Source organism: Oncorhynchus mykiss, chromosome 28, assembly GCF_057628025.1.
Source record: "Oncorhynchus mykiss isolate SJ-2025 chromosome 28, ASM5762802v1, whole genome shotgun sequence".
Lineage (NCBI taxonomy): Eukaryota > Metazoa > Chordata > Actinopteri > Salmoniformes > Salmonidae > Oncorhynchus > Oncorhynchus mykiss.
This window is the reverse complement of record NC_143049.1, coordinates 30,094,609-30,107,731: the sequence shown is the minus strand read 5'-3', so window position 1 is coordinate 30,107,731 and position 13,123 is coordinate 30,094,609. Positions and strand designations below refer to the sequence as shown.

The 13,123-nt window shown below is 41.1% G+C and overlaps 1 protein-coding gene across 4 annotated transcripts; it reads right to left on the bottom strand.

The window, feature by feature from the left end:
* Nucleotides 1-1,398: 1,398 nt before the first annotated feature.
* LOC110508878 (glutamate-rich protein 6) lies at nt 1,399-13,070 on the bottom strand. Of its 4 annotated transcripts, none has more exons than XM_036966822.2 (12): nt 12,758-13,070; nt 11,497-11,614; nt 11,184-11,245; nt 10,976-11,104; nt 9,334-9,420; nt 8,906-9,075; nt 8,510-8,577; nt 8,156-8,322; nt 5,752-5,834; nt 5,503-5,655; nt 5,183-5,405; nt 1,399-3,835 (listed from the first exon to the last, which is right to left on the bottom strand). In XM_036966822.2, exons 2-12 carry the CDS (start codon nt 11,606-11,608, stop codon nt 3,569-3,571), a joined length of 1,521 nt encoding a protein of 506 aa, XP_036822717.2. In that variant the 5' UTR covers nt 11,609-11,614; nt 12,758-13,070; the 3' UTR covers nt 1,399-3,568. The 4 variants fall into 4 exon arrangements, with proteins under 4 accessions (XP_036822717.2, XP_036822718.2, XP_036822716.2 ...); XM_036966823.2 differs by lacking the exon at nt 12,758-13,070 and adding an exon at nt 11,695-11,790; XM_036966821.2 differs by lacking the exon at nt 12,758-13,070 and having other exon boundaries at nt 11,497-11,756.
* Between the last annotated feature and the right edge of the window lie 53 nt (nt 13,071-13,123).

Below are 13,123 nucleotides of genomic sequence, written 5' to 3'. Positions count from 1 at the left end.
TCCTTGTTCTTCTTTACACTGACGATACAGCAAAAGTCATTAAGAACTGTTTGGGGTCATTGTCATGCTGCAGAATACATTTTATGCAAATCAGATGCCTCCCTGATGGTATTGCACAATGGATAATTATCTGCCTGTACTTCTCAGCATTGAGGAGACCATTAATTCTGACCAAATCCCCAACTCCATTTGCAGAAATGAAGCCTCGAACTTGCAAGGAACCTCCACCATGCTTCACTGTTGAACCTCCACCATGCTTCACTGTTGCCTGCAGACACTCATTTGTGTACCGCTCTCCAGCCCTCCAGCAAACAAACTGCCTTCTGCTCCAGCAAAATATTTCACATTTTGACTCATCAGTCCAGAGCACCTGCTGCCATTTTTCGGCACCCCAGTTCCTGTGTTTTTCGTGCATAGTTGACTCGCTTGGCCTTGTTTCCACGTGGGAGGTATGGCTTTTTGGCCGTAAGTCTTCCATGAAGGCTACTTCTGACCAGACTTCTCCGGACAGTAGATGGGTGTACCAGGGTCCTACTGTTTTCTGCCAATTCTGAGCTGATGGCGCTGCTGGACATCTTCAGATTGTGAAGAGAAGTAAGCATGATGTCTCATCTGCTGCTGTAAGTTTCCTTGGCCGACCACTGCTTCTACGGTCCTCAACGTTGCCCGTTTCTTTGTGCTTCTTCAAAAGAGCTTGGACAGCACATCTGTGTCTTGTTGCTGTGCTAAGTCTTGCCATGGTGTATGACTTTTGACAGTAAACTGTCTTCAGCAACCTCACCTTGTTAGCGGAGTTTGGCTGTTCCTCACCCAGTTTTATTCCTCCTACACAGCTGTTTCTGTATCAGTTAATGATTGTGTTTCAACCTACATATTGAATTGATGATCATTAGCACCTGTTTGGTATAATTGTTTAATCATACACCTGACAATAAGCCTACAAAATCCCTGACTTTGTGCAAGTGTAGCTAGAAGAATTGATGCTGTTTTGAAGGCAAAGGGTGGTCACACCAAATATGGATTAGATTTTCTTCTTCTGTTCACTCACTTTATATTTATCAATGAACTAAATGCAATCTATTAACATGTTTATTTTTGAAAGCATTGTTACCTTACAGCATTCTTTCACACCTGCCTAAAACTGTTGCACAGTAGTGTATATCAGCTCATGGAACATGGGACCAACATTTTACATGTTGGGTTTATATTTGTGTTCAGTGTACCACCATTTCTTGACATGCCACTTAATAGGAGAATATTGCTGCCTAAAGAATATTGCTATCATAACCGTCTAAAATGCTACCTAGACTCGTAAAGAGAAGCATGTCTACAAGAGCATATCTTCTAATTAGGTTAAATGATTAAGGGGTTTAGCAAGAGCTTAAGCCGAGTCTCATCTGGACGGGAACAGTTCTGGTTGAGACCGTCCCATCTTGGATTACACCAGACTCTTTAATCCACAGTGAAAGACATAGTACAACCTACTATCCCCGCTAGTGTTACAACCACAGGAGGTTGGTGACACCTTCATTGGGGAGAACGGGCTTGCGGTAATGGCTGGAGCAGAATGGCATCAAATACATGAAACACATGGTTTGCATATGTTTGATGGCATTCCATTTGCGCCGTTCCAGCCATTATTATGAGCCATCCTTACAACGATTAACACATAGCACAATTCAAGACTACTTTACTATTGACCCTGCTCATATGTGTTTATCAGAGGAAGCTGCTGAGGGGAGGATGGCTCATGACGATGGCTGCCATTACCACGAGCCAGTCCTCCCCAATTAAGGTTCCACCAACCTGTGTTGTTTATTGTATGTTGCTACAAATAACATTATTTGATGTAGTACATTTGATACACACTCATGAATCTAGAAAAAATAAATCAGAAAATATCTATTGAAAGTCAGAAATTAATATTGAAATGAAGTTCAGTTATTGTGACACTATTGAGTAGTTTCACATAACTCATTTCATGTTTAAAATTAAATCAAGCTTCTCACAATTATGCATTGCAGAGGTCTAAAAAGTATCAGACAACTGTAATAAAAAAAGTTTATATTACAGTCAATATTACACAGTAGGCACAGTCTCATGGCACTATGATGTCACAATGAGCTGAGTGTTCACTGCATGTGACATGATGCAAGTGGTGCTGTGTGAGGTCATAATGAGCTGATCGTTTAATAAGGACCATGGGGGTGTTGTGTGATGTCATAATGGGATGGAAGTTTGTACAAGTACAGTGCCTTCAGAAAGTATTCACACCCTAGACTTTTTCCAAGTTTTTGTTGTGTTACAGGTGGGATTTAAAATTGATTAACTTGAGGTTTGTCACTGGCCTATACACAACACCCCATAACATCAAAGTGGAATTATGTATTTGATATACATTTATCATTAATTAAAAATGAAAAGCTGAAATGTCTTGAGTCAATAAGTATTCAACCCCTTTGTTATGGCAAGTCTAATTAAGTTAAGCAAATTTTCACACCCTAACAAGTCACATAAGAAGTTGCATGGATTCACTGTGCAATAATAGTGTTTAACATGATTTTTGAATGACTACCTCTTCTCTAGACCCCACATCTGTAAGGTTCCTCAGTCAAGCAGTGAATTTCAAACACAAATTTAACCACAAAAACCAGGGAGGTTCTACCTATTGCTTTTTTTAAATGATTTATCAGCCAGACATTGAATATCACTTTGAGCATGGTGAAATTATTAATTACACTTTGGATGGAGTATCAATACACACAGTCACCACAAAAATGCAGGTGTCCTTCCTAACTCAGTTGACGGAAAGGAAGGAAACCGCTCAGGGATTTCAGGATGAGGCCAATGGTGACTTTAAAACAGTTACAGAGTTGAAAGGCTGTGATAGGAGAAAACTGAGGATGGATCAACAACATTGAAGATATTCCACAACACTAACCTAAACGACAGAATGAAAAATGAACTGTACAGATTACAAATATTACAAAACATGCATCCTGTTTGCAATAAGGCACTAAAGTAAAACTTCTAAAAAGTTGGCAAAGAAATTAACGTCATATCCTGAATACAAAGCATTGTGTTTGGGGCAAAGCCAACACAACACATCACTAAGTACCACTCTTCATATTTTCAAGCATGTTGGTGGCTGCATCATGTTATGAGTATGCTTGTCATCGGCAAGTACTTGGGAGTTGTTTAGGGTAAAAAGAAACAAAATAGAGCTAAGCACATGGGAAATCGTAGCGGAAAACCTGGTTCAGTCTGCATCCCAACAAACACCGGGAGACAAATTATTTTTTTTATACAAATGTTAGAATTTCTCTTCCACTTTGACAGAGTATTTTGTGAAATAGTTGACAATTTTTTTTTATCCCACCGTGTAACAACAAAATGTGGAAAAAGTCAAGGGTTGTGAAAGCTTTCGGAAGGCACTGTAGGCTGTGATGTAAGTCAAATCCATATAATTAGGAATTCATTTAATAGGATCACTATTGTCAAATCTGTGTGGCGTCATAATGAGCTGAAATGTTCAATGTTTCCACATAATGATGCTTTGGTATAGAGATCACAGGCAATCCTGGAGACACCTGTGAACAAAGGCCCTCTCACGCTCCTCAAGCTGAAGAGAGCAACTCAAGTCCAGTAACCTTTTGGCCAGAGAGAGGAGGCTAGGAGCTAGTCCAGCTCTCAGAGGCCTTGGGTTGGAGGGGCAGCGCAGGCAGTGGTGGAGATGCCTAATGACCTGATGGACCCTTATCCGTCCAGCCAATAGAATACACCCCTCCTTGGATATGGATGGACCTGGAGCCTGAATCATCCCCAGAGCCACTGGCTGTTAAGAATAATAATTTGTAAAAATGATTTTATAAGATTTCTAGTTGAATAATTGGGAAAAATGTTGATTTCCGCTTAAATAGACACTCACCTTTCTGGTGCAAAATATTATGAAAAATCATATTTTTTCCCCTATTCAACAAAAGTAGGGCAATAGCACTTGACATGACTGACATGCTTTTAAATATAGTAATAATATAATTATAAATGATTTAAGATTTCACATAACTGTAAATTAAATATGGTCAGTACAATATTGGCACCATTTCATAACACCAAATACATTTTAGAACTAACCCAAGATAAACCACAGTGGGACCAAATTAATAATAGTGGGCAGAACAAGAAAGGAGGTGGGCAGAGCCAAGCATGATCTAGAGAGATCCCATTGGCGCATTCTAGCATGTATTTGCATATTTCCATTAGAGAACGCCTACTCTGAAGTGCGCTTGTGGAATTACGCAATTCGCCCTTGCACTCCTTAACACCATTTTTAAAAACTTTGGCAAAGGGTAAAGTCTGCAAAACTGTTACTAACATATTCTAGTTTTTGGAACAGAAAACTGAATTGAGATCAACATTTTCATCAATGATAACAATTGCATAATGTTGGACAAAATCCATCTCGCTCCATCTTCTCCCATTGCCGGGCCACTGGGCTTCCTCTCATCACCATATTTGGTGGTGAGTGGAAATTCCAACCGGATGCTTCAGACTTTTACATTCAGTGAAAAATCTGGCTGTTTGTTTTATCTTTGACAAACTGCCAACAGATCAGTTTCTCCTAAATGTCCACTGAGCGATGCAGACACACCATTCAAATGTTTGTTGACTCATTACAACTTCAGCTTTAAGGACTCAGTGATATCCTCCATCTGTGACTAAGAGAAAGTGATCCTAATTCAATTCTAATAAATGTAGTATTTTTTAGTGTTGAGAGCTAAATCTGGCTGAAAATATCACAGCGAGATGAAACTAGTATTGTTACATCCACTATATTCCACAGTTTCATACGCTCTACTGCAAGCCCAGCTGTGAGTTTCACAGACACAGGAAATCGTTCCTTTGTCTCGATAGGCCAGAAAATATGACATCTCTGCCTATGCAAATGTCGGGCCTGAAACTTGACATTTCAAGTCAGCCCCGGTGGAGAGGAGGGCAGAGAGGTGGGGCTTTCTTGCACTATAAGACACGGGACCCTACAACATTCACAGGGCACTTTGTACACAAAAATGTCAGTCAGAACCGCTCAAAGTCCCCCAAATACATCTAAGAGGATATGTGTTGGTGTGGACAGGTGTATAGGAATGAGTACATTTGTCAGTGTGAGTTGGCGTATGCTTACCTGCAAACAGGCCCCCACACTGAACTTGGCCTGTTGGCCAGCAGAAAGGAAGGACACAAACATGTGTTCCTGTCCCAGGACCCTCACCCCCAGGCTGCGGTTTAAAGATAGGAAGACCGGCCGCAGGGGGGTGGGCGTCTGGCTGTGGCCTCTCCAACTCCACCTTCTGATCCTGGCCCCCGCATCATCCAGACACTGACCTCCTGACGCGTCCAAGCTCAGCCTGGGACAGACACTGAAGTTACGGACAAGACATTTTCCTGAATAAGTACACATTTTTTATTACAAATTACTAATCACAAAGACTGTCCCCGTCTTACCAGACATTACCGTTTCCATGGTAACATGTGGCCCTGCCATCAGATTGGAATAGGGCCCTGATTGGCTCCCCAAGGGAGTGGTCATCATGTACAATACATACCCTTTCTCTTCCATCAGAGATTATGACCAAGGCCAAGAAGCCAGAGGGATAGCTGTTTGACATAATGATAAGGATGGACAATACAAAATTACATGATCATATAGTTAAAATCTCCAACAATGAGTTTACTTATGTTGTGAAAGGATACAAAACCTGGGCAGAACCATCTGGGAAGACTGTGAGAAACTTGCTCCCACAGGCATAATACTTCTCCAGAAATTGAGCCCCATCCTGCCAACACAATCCATATACAAAACGCATTGATCAGTTAAGATAACCTGTATTCACAAGTGTATTCATAAGTGTATTCATAAGTATTTTCAGATGTGACCACCAGTGGCGTATAGTCATTGATGCCAAGGGAAGCAAGGCTTCCCCAAAATATTTGACCATAATTTTCAGTCAATTCGCAAGTGGCTGAATCTCACCAGAGAAATCAGTGTGAAGGAAACAGCACCCCCTCTGTCTTAGTATGGGTAACCATGTATCTAATGCTGTCTGGACCTAAAGAGTGTAACATGTTGCCACCGCACCATTTGATTGATTGATGCCAACTAGCATTTGGCCTCCCTCAAAAACCCCCAAAATAATTAGCCAATAAGCATTGAGCTGAGCTCAACTGTGGGCTGTGTAGCCCACAGGCTCAACTGTGGGCTGTCCTGGTGTAACAAAATGCCCGCAAGGGAGGCCAGTTTTGGATTTGGCTTCAGACCAATCAAATCACTTCCTCTGCCAAATGTAATTTTCAGAAAAAGTGTCAGTTTCTGGTCTGCTAGAGTGTTGATGTCCTGCAGTAGGTAGCTTGCTAAATCAGCCCTTTCCTAAGCCATGGATGGAGATGGGGATTTGGACTTGTGGTTTTGACTTAATTCTCTGTACAGGCCAATGATTTTGACGGTGATTCTGATCTAACCATAAATGAATATGTTGTGCCACTGGACTGAGACGATTGAAGCTCAATATGTAGCCTAGCTACCTAGCTAAATTAACTAGCTAACTTAGTGGTTCATTGTTGCCCATGCAAGGACATCAGGCTAGCAAACATTTTAGCTAGGTAGCCTATAACAACAAAACCTAAAAGTGCACTGTATGACAGAGCCATAGACCGTTTTGACAACATGAAAGAGAGGAGGATCAGGGTATTGGCATTCAACTAGTCTACGAGTCAACATGTTTTGTTTTACTTGCGCGAGCGTGGACACACACACAGAGAGAAATCAGTACAATGGACAGCCAGATGATATTTAGAAACATTGATTGGACTAAATTGTTTTTGGTATCTTAATTTTAAAAAATTGTATGTATTAAACAAACCATATATAGCCTTATTGATTTGATGGTCTTTAAATGTTTGGTGCTGGAATAGCGGAGGCAATGTCTGTTGTCTTTGTGCTGATTGTGGTAACCCTGTAGTTCTCAATCAGTAGTTGTTTAGTAAACTTGTCAAACATTAAACTTGCTTGACCATGCTGGGGCGGCAGGGTGGGGCGGCAGGGTAGCCTAGTGGTTAGCGCGTTGGACTAGTAACCAAAATGTTGCAAGATTGAATCCCCGAGCCGACAAGGTACAAATCTGTCGTTCTGCCCCTGAACAAGCAGTTAACCCACTGTTCCTAGACCGTCACTGAAAATAAGAATTTGTTCTTAACCGACTTGCCTAGTTAAATAAAGGTTCAAAACAAAAAAACAAAAAAGTGACAACTGTGTGTTCGTTCCTGTTTCCTTGTCAATCATTGGTAAAATTAGCATTATGACAATATCTTTAATTAAATCATTCAAAAACCTTTAATGCAATTGCAGACAGAAGTTGACAATCAGGAACATAGCACGCATGTTTCCGAGTAAGTTCTGTATCAAAGAAAAGGTCCCATGTTATTTTATCAAAACCGAAGTCCAGCCTTTAGTGATGTCACTACGTCAGTACCTTTTACTCCCGAGACCAAAACCATGCCTACAAAGCTATATAAACAAGGCTTTTATAATGAATGAATGAATGATTAACTATATATATATATATATATATATATATATATATATATATATATATAGTTAATCTGTAGTCTAGGACCATATAAATATGAGGAAGGGGTCTTATAACCCCTCCCCTTAATACAACATAAGCATAATCAATTATTCTAATACATCAAACATTTGTACAGCCCCAATCATGACCCCTAGGTGAACGTCTAACATATGCATCATTTGCTTTGTGGACTTCACCGGACAGATGTTGCTCTCTGGTTTTGTGATTAAACAAACAGTTGAATTTATTACGCCGCTGTGTTGTTGTCACGGCCTTATTGTATATCGTGGTGGCGTATGAACGAAAGGGTTATAGAGCAAACACAATTATCACAACAGAGGTTGTAATATGGCTTTTTTTACTGGCTTGGCTTCCTCAGGGATTTTACACACGCACCTCTACTGGTGACCACATGATGGCACTGTCCTCATGCAAACCTGTACACCAGAATCTCTCACTTGTCTAGCTGCCTCATCCATCATGTTGTTAGGTTCAAAGTAAATGCAATAAAGGTTCAAAATAATTTGTACCTGATGCGGAGAAATGCCAAACTCAAATGACTCATGGTCATAAAGGTTGTCTCCATTTTCTTTTTCCAGGTCCTCCTCAATCCCAGGATGTTGTGTAACAGTCCACTGTCCCTCTTTGGCTGTACAGGTGGACAGCTGGTAGCTGATGGTCCTAGAGAAGGGCGTGTCTATGAAACAGGACAGTAGGTCAATGACATTAAAACTACATCAGTTAAAAGTTAATGGAAATATATGGCTTTTAAAATATATCTATAAAAATGAACATCCTGAATGAACTTAAAGCGATTAATTGACAATTTCCACAGAAAACAGACTCCTATTTAAATGTGTGTTTATAAACTGTTGCGTACTCACAGGTATCTGCAGATCGGAGGGTTGACTGTGTGTCCTGGTAGAGTCGCTCTCGCTCTTGCTCCTGCTTTCTGAGGAGGAAGAGGTGGAGTTTGCTAGTGATGTGCTGGATTTCCGTCCTAAATTCAAACTCCACCCATCCGGCACACAAGGCAAGCTCAATTAAGCACACCTGAGTATGCTTATGGGATTGCAGACTATTCTTCTCAATCCCAACGCATGGAGAACAATAGAGAGTCAGACACTAAGAAACTAATAGCAGATGATCCATTAGGAAGGAAAACCAATGATTCAATCATGTTCAGGCAGCAAGCTGCCTTAGTGTCACCCGTTTCCTAGACAGAGAATAAGATGCAAATTTGTCCCTTATTTTGACCTTTCATCCATGACCCCTCATACCTGTGCTCCTCTCTGTCCCGGGCCTGGGCCTGCAGCTCCTCCTCCTCTCTGGTTGGCTGATTGTTAGGTGGGAGTGTTGCGTCATCCTCCTGATCAGGTCTCTGCAGGGCAAGCCACCTTTCATGGGCCAGCATGTCACACAGCTGCTGGTACTGGGCACAGCAGAAGATCTGTGTGTGTGTGAGGGCATGTGCGTGAGATAGATCATGAAAGAGAGAAATAGAGTAGGGTAGGGTGTGTGTGTGTGTATGCATACAGAGTGTGGGGAGGGGCAAATGGAGTGTGGGGAGGGGCATATGGAGTGTGGGGAGGGGCATATCATAAAAATCAAGTGTCATGCTTTGTTCACACTAATATTCCCAAACCCCTATTTAGGTGATGCTTGTTTCAGGGCGTTTCATTTTACCGTCCATGACATTCAGCCTTACCCCAGGGTCCTCTGCAAATGTTGGTCCAAGTGGAGGCCTTGCTTTCTCTCCACAGTACTCACACGTCACTGGAGAGTCCACGAGAGGCTGGGGCAGGACAACAGGGGGGTGTGGTCAAAGATGATCACACAATGGATCACTTACAATAATACAGAGTTATACACAGTCTCCAAAAATGTCTCAGTTGTGTTATTCTAGAAGAAAAATAAACACCTATTTAGGCGAGGTGCTGGCTAGCGGAGTAAACTTGAAAATAAAAGAGAGCCGCACACTCTAGGAGCTCAGATGCAACAATTTTATTACCAACGTTGACAGCCAAGATGTCTTCATCAGGGTATAATCACAAACACTCGTTTATATAGTTTCAAAAGACACAGGTGTCTGTAATCATGGCCAAGAGTGGCCTAATATCATTGGTTAATTATCAAATATTAAAATGGCATACAAAGAACAGCATACAAACAACAAATGGATAGCATACGATCATAGATTCATTTTAGACTACACAAGCTTACAAACAATTACAATGGCAAAGTCACAAGAATGGCTTCAGATCAAAGTCTACGTTGAGACCGAAGGGAACTCTGATTTACCACCAAGATATTCCTGAACAACGTCTATTTGCGCCCCTACTGGATGGAAATTACAAGTGTAATGGCTGTGCTCAATGCAATGGCACTTATAAATGTAGATCCTTCAAACACCCACAAACAGAGAAATCGATCCCAATCAAAGGTGTTATTACGTGCTCCACTAAGGCAGTTATCTTATAACTTGTCCTTGTGGTAAAAAGTATGTGGGTAAAACAAAGCGCGAATTAAAAGTACGAATCTCAGAGCGTCGTAGCACCATTAGGTGCAAAAACTTTACTTACCCAGTTGCGGCCCACTTCTTGGAGGCAGGCCACTCGATTTCGTCTCTGCGTTATATTGGCATCGAACATGTCACCCTCCCTAGGAGAGGGGGTGACCTTGATAATTTATTGTCAAAACGAGAGGCTGCCTGGATCTAACTTAAAGACCCTTGCTCCCTTCGGTTTCAACGTAGACTTTGATCTGAAGCCATTCTTGTGATTATTGTGACTTTGCCATTGTAATTGTTTGTAAGGTTGTGTAGTCAAATTAATTTATGATCGTATGCTATCCATTTGTTGTTTGTATGCTGTTCTTTGTATGACATTTTAATATTTGATAATTACCCAATGATATTAGGCCATTCTTGGCCATGATTACAGACACCTGTGTCTTTTGACACTACATAAACGAGTCATCCCGCAGTGTTAGTGATTATACCCTGATGAAGGTATATATACCCTGATTATACCCTTGGCTGTCGAAACGTTGGTAATTACACTTTTGCATCTGAGCTGCTAGAGTGTGCGGCTCTCTTTTATTTTCAGTTGTGCTATTCACAATTTCTATTGCATATGGGTTGCACATTATATTCATAACATCACAATGCCAGTTGTATCCCTGAGTGGAAAACATCTTCCGAGATAGAAGTGCTGGGTTTGAGGGGCAATACTTGACCTCTCATATTCTGATCATTAGTACCTGGCTGACACATGGAACTAATAAAGTGGACTATGAAGAGATTACGGAGACTAGGGTGTGGTAGCAGACAGGTGGGTAAGGTGTTGTACCTCTGGGAGGATGTTCCTTGGGTTTGGTGCTTGGTCCTGGGACTCCCTCTTATATCTAAGAACTCCCAGAAAACCAGAAGTGGGAGTTGGTGGACAATCAAAAGACTGTACATATTCATCTTGCAGCCCCTATAGGGAGAGAAAATAAGTAGTCAGGGAGAGAAGGAGAAAATAACAAGACCTGTCTTAAATTGTACATTTCTCTTACATGGTCATCCATGAGCAAAAGTACTTCCTTGGGTTCCTGCTCTAACCTAGAAGACTCATCATCTGAAAAATAGACATATAGTCAACATAACTAATTCAGTATGACATGAGACAGCATTCATACACAGTGTAAATACGTTGCCATTTCTTTTTTTATTTATTTTTTACAAATTGTGAGTGATGTCTTCTTGCGACTTTGGTTTCAATTAGTGACATTGATCTCATGCATCCTGCTATAATCTCACCCACTCAATTGATCAAAGTTAAAACTAAGCCCAGAACTATACATCGAAGGATGTCAAAAACTGTTCCACCTGTCTCTGTGTCTCGCACTTGCTTCTCTCCCTCACTGGGCAGAGTAGTGACATCACCATCACCGTCCACATGCCAGCCTTGATTTGGGGCACCTGCAACTTCAGCCTCCATTATTTCCTTTTCAGAAAAAGACAGATCACAGAGGTAGACATTTACACACACGTCATGGATATGCCTAAACAAATGCATACACTCACCGCAGTGTTGTGCTTGTTCAGACAGCATGTAGCTCAACTTGCTGATGTTGTCAGTAACCGTGGAGATTAAATGGTTGCGTGGGGCTTTCTGGACCTAATATCTAACCATATTGCCTGACATTATACATTCCAAAATAAGAGACAGCAATAGCATGCTTAGTCCTAGCAGGTGGGTGGGTAAAAGTTAGGTGTATTATTGTTGTAATGTAATTTATGAAAGTTAAATCAGGAAGGCTGGTTTGAATGCTCGTTAAACTTCGTCAAGCAGCATAACATAATTCGCTCTTTTCTATTATACAGGACATACAAAGGTATCATCATTAGGATAGCGTCTCGTTCTTTTCCTCTTTCCATTAGCCATGTACGGAATGTCATTCACCTATTTATCTTTAGCCTATAAGCACAATAATGCACATTCTGTATGCTTGCCATTTAACCTATGGGCTCCTTCTTGCAATTATTACTTTCCTCTTTCAACCAATGGGTGTAAACCTTCAGATGTATTTACAGTGGGGCAAGAAAGTATTTAGTCAGCCACCAATTGTGCAAGTTGCAATTCTTATTTTTTTAGGTGGTTGTATATCATCTAGCCACAACCTGCACTGCAATTAATTTCAGTGTAATTGCACGTGATTTAGATAACATGTTAATCACGCTTTCAAGCTGTGCAAAGACAATTAATTAAGAACACAGGTGAGAATGATTATCCCGGCAGAATTCGATTGGCAAGAGAATGCCTACACTATAACTGTGTTGAATACCCATACTAACATACTGTATACTATATACTTAATGAGTATTGTTTGGGTTGCGTCAATTCGAATCTGGTATCAGGACAAGTTATGACACTGAGTCACCATATTGTATGCTATGTACTTTTATTAGCTTAAGCAATAAATGGTAAATGCAATTTTCATATATACGGGTTCGCTGTAACACCACGCTGGGCAGAACAGAGAACTAGCCAACACACTAATATTATCTTCTAAAATACTCTGACAGAAGTAGTTCCTGCTTCCGAGCTGGCCAGTCAGAGTAGAGACTGGGCGTGGTTTAAACTCACTCAGCCTATCGTTGATTGTTGGCGCACGAGCTGGTCCCAGCCCCTAGGCGCTTCAGCGGTCAGGCGTTGTTGTGTAGAATATCTGTGCGCTCATACTCTCGATACAGTTATCACACATCTGGCTCCTGCTATCTAACAAAATACCGTTTGTTCTCGCAACACTCTGTTCTGTATGTGCCTCCACAACTCATTGCACAGTTCCTGTTTTTATGTTATTCTGTATTTTTCCATCACGAGAAAGGCCCATGGCCCTGAAACTGTTGACACCCTAGATTAGTTGCAATTCACACTATGCTACATAATGTCACAAGTCAGCTATGTTGCACAACACATACACCCACACAAGCCAACAGCAAATAATATTCA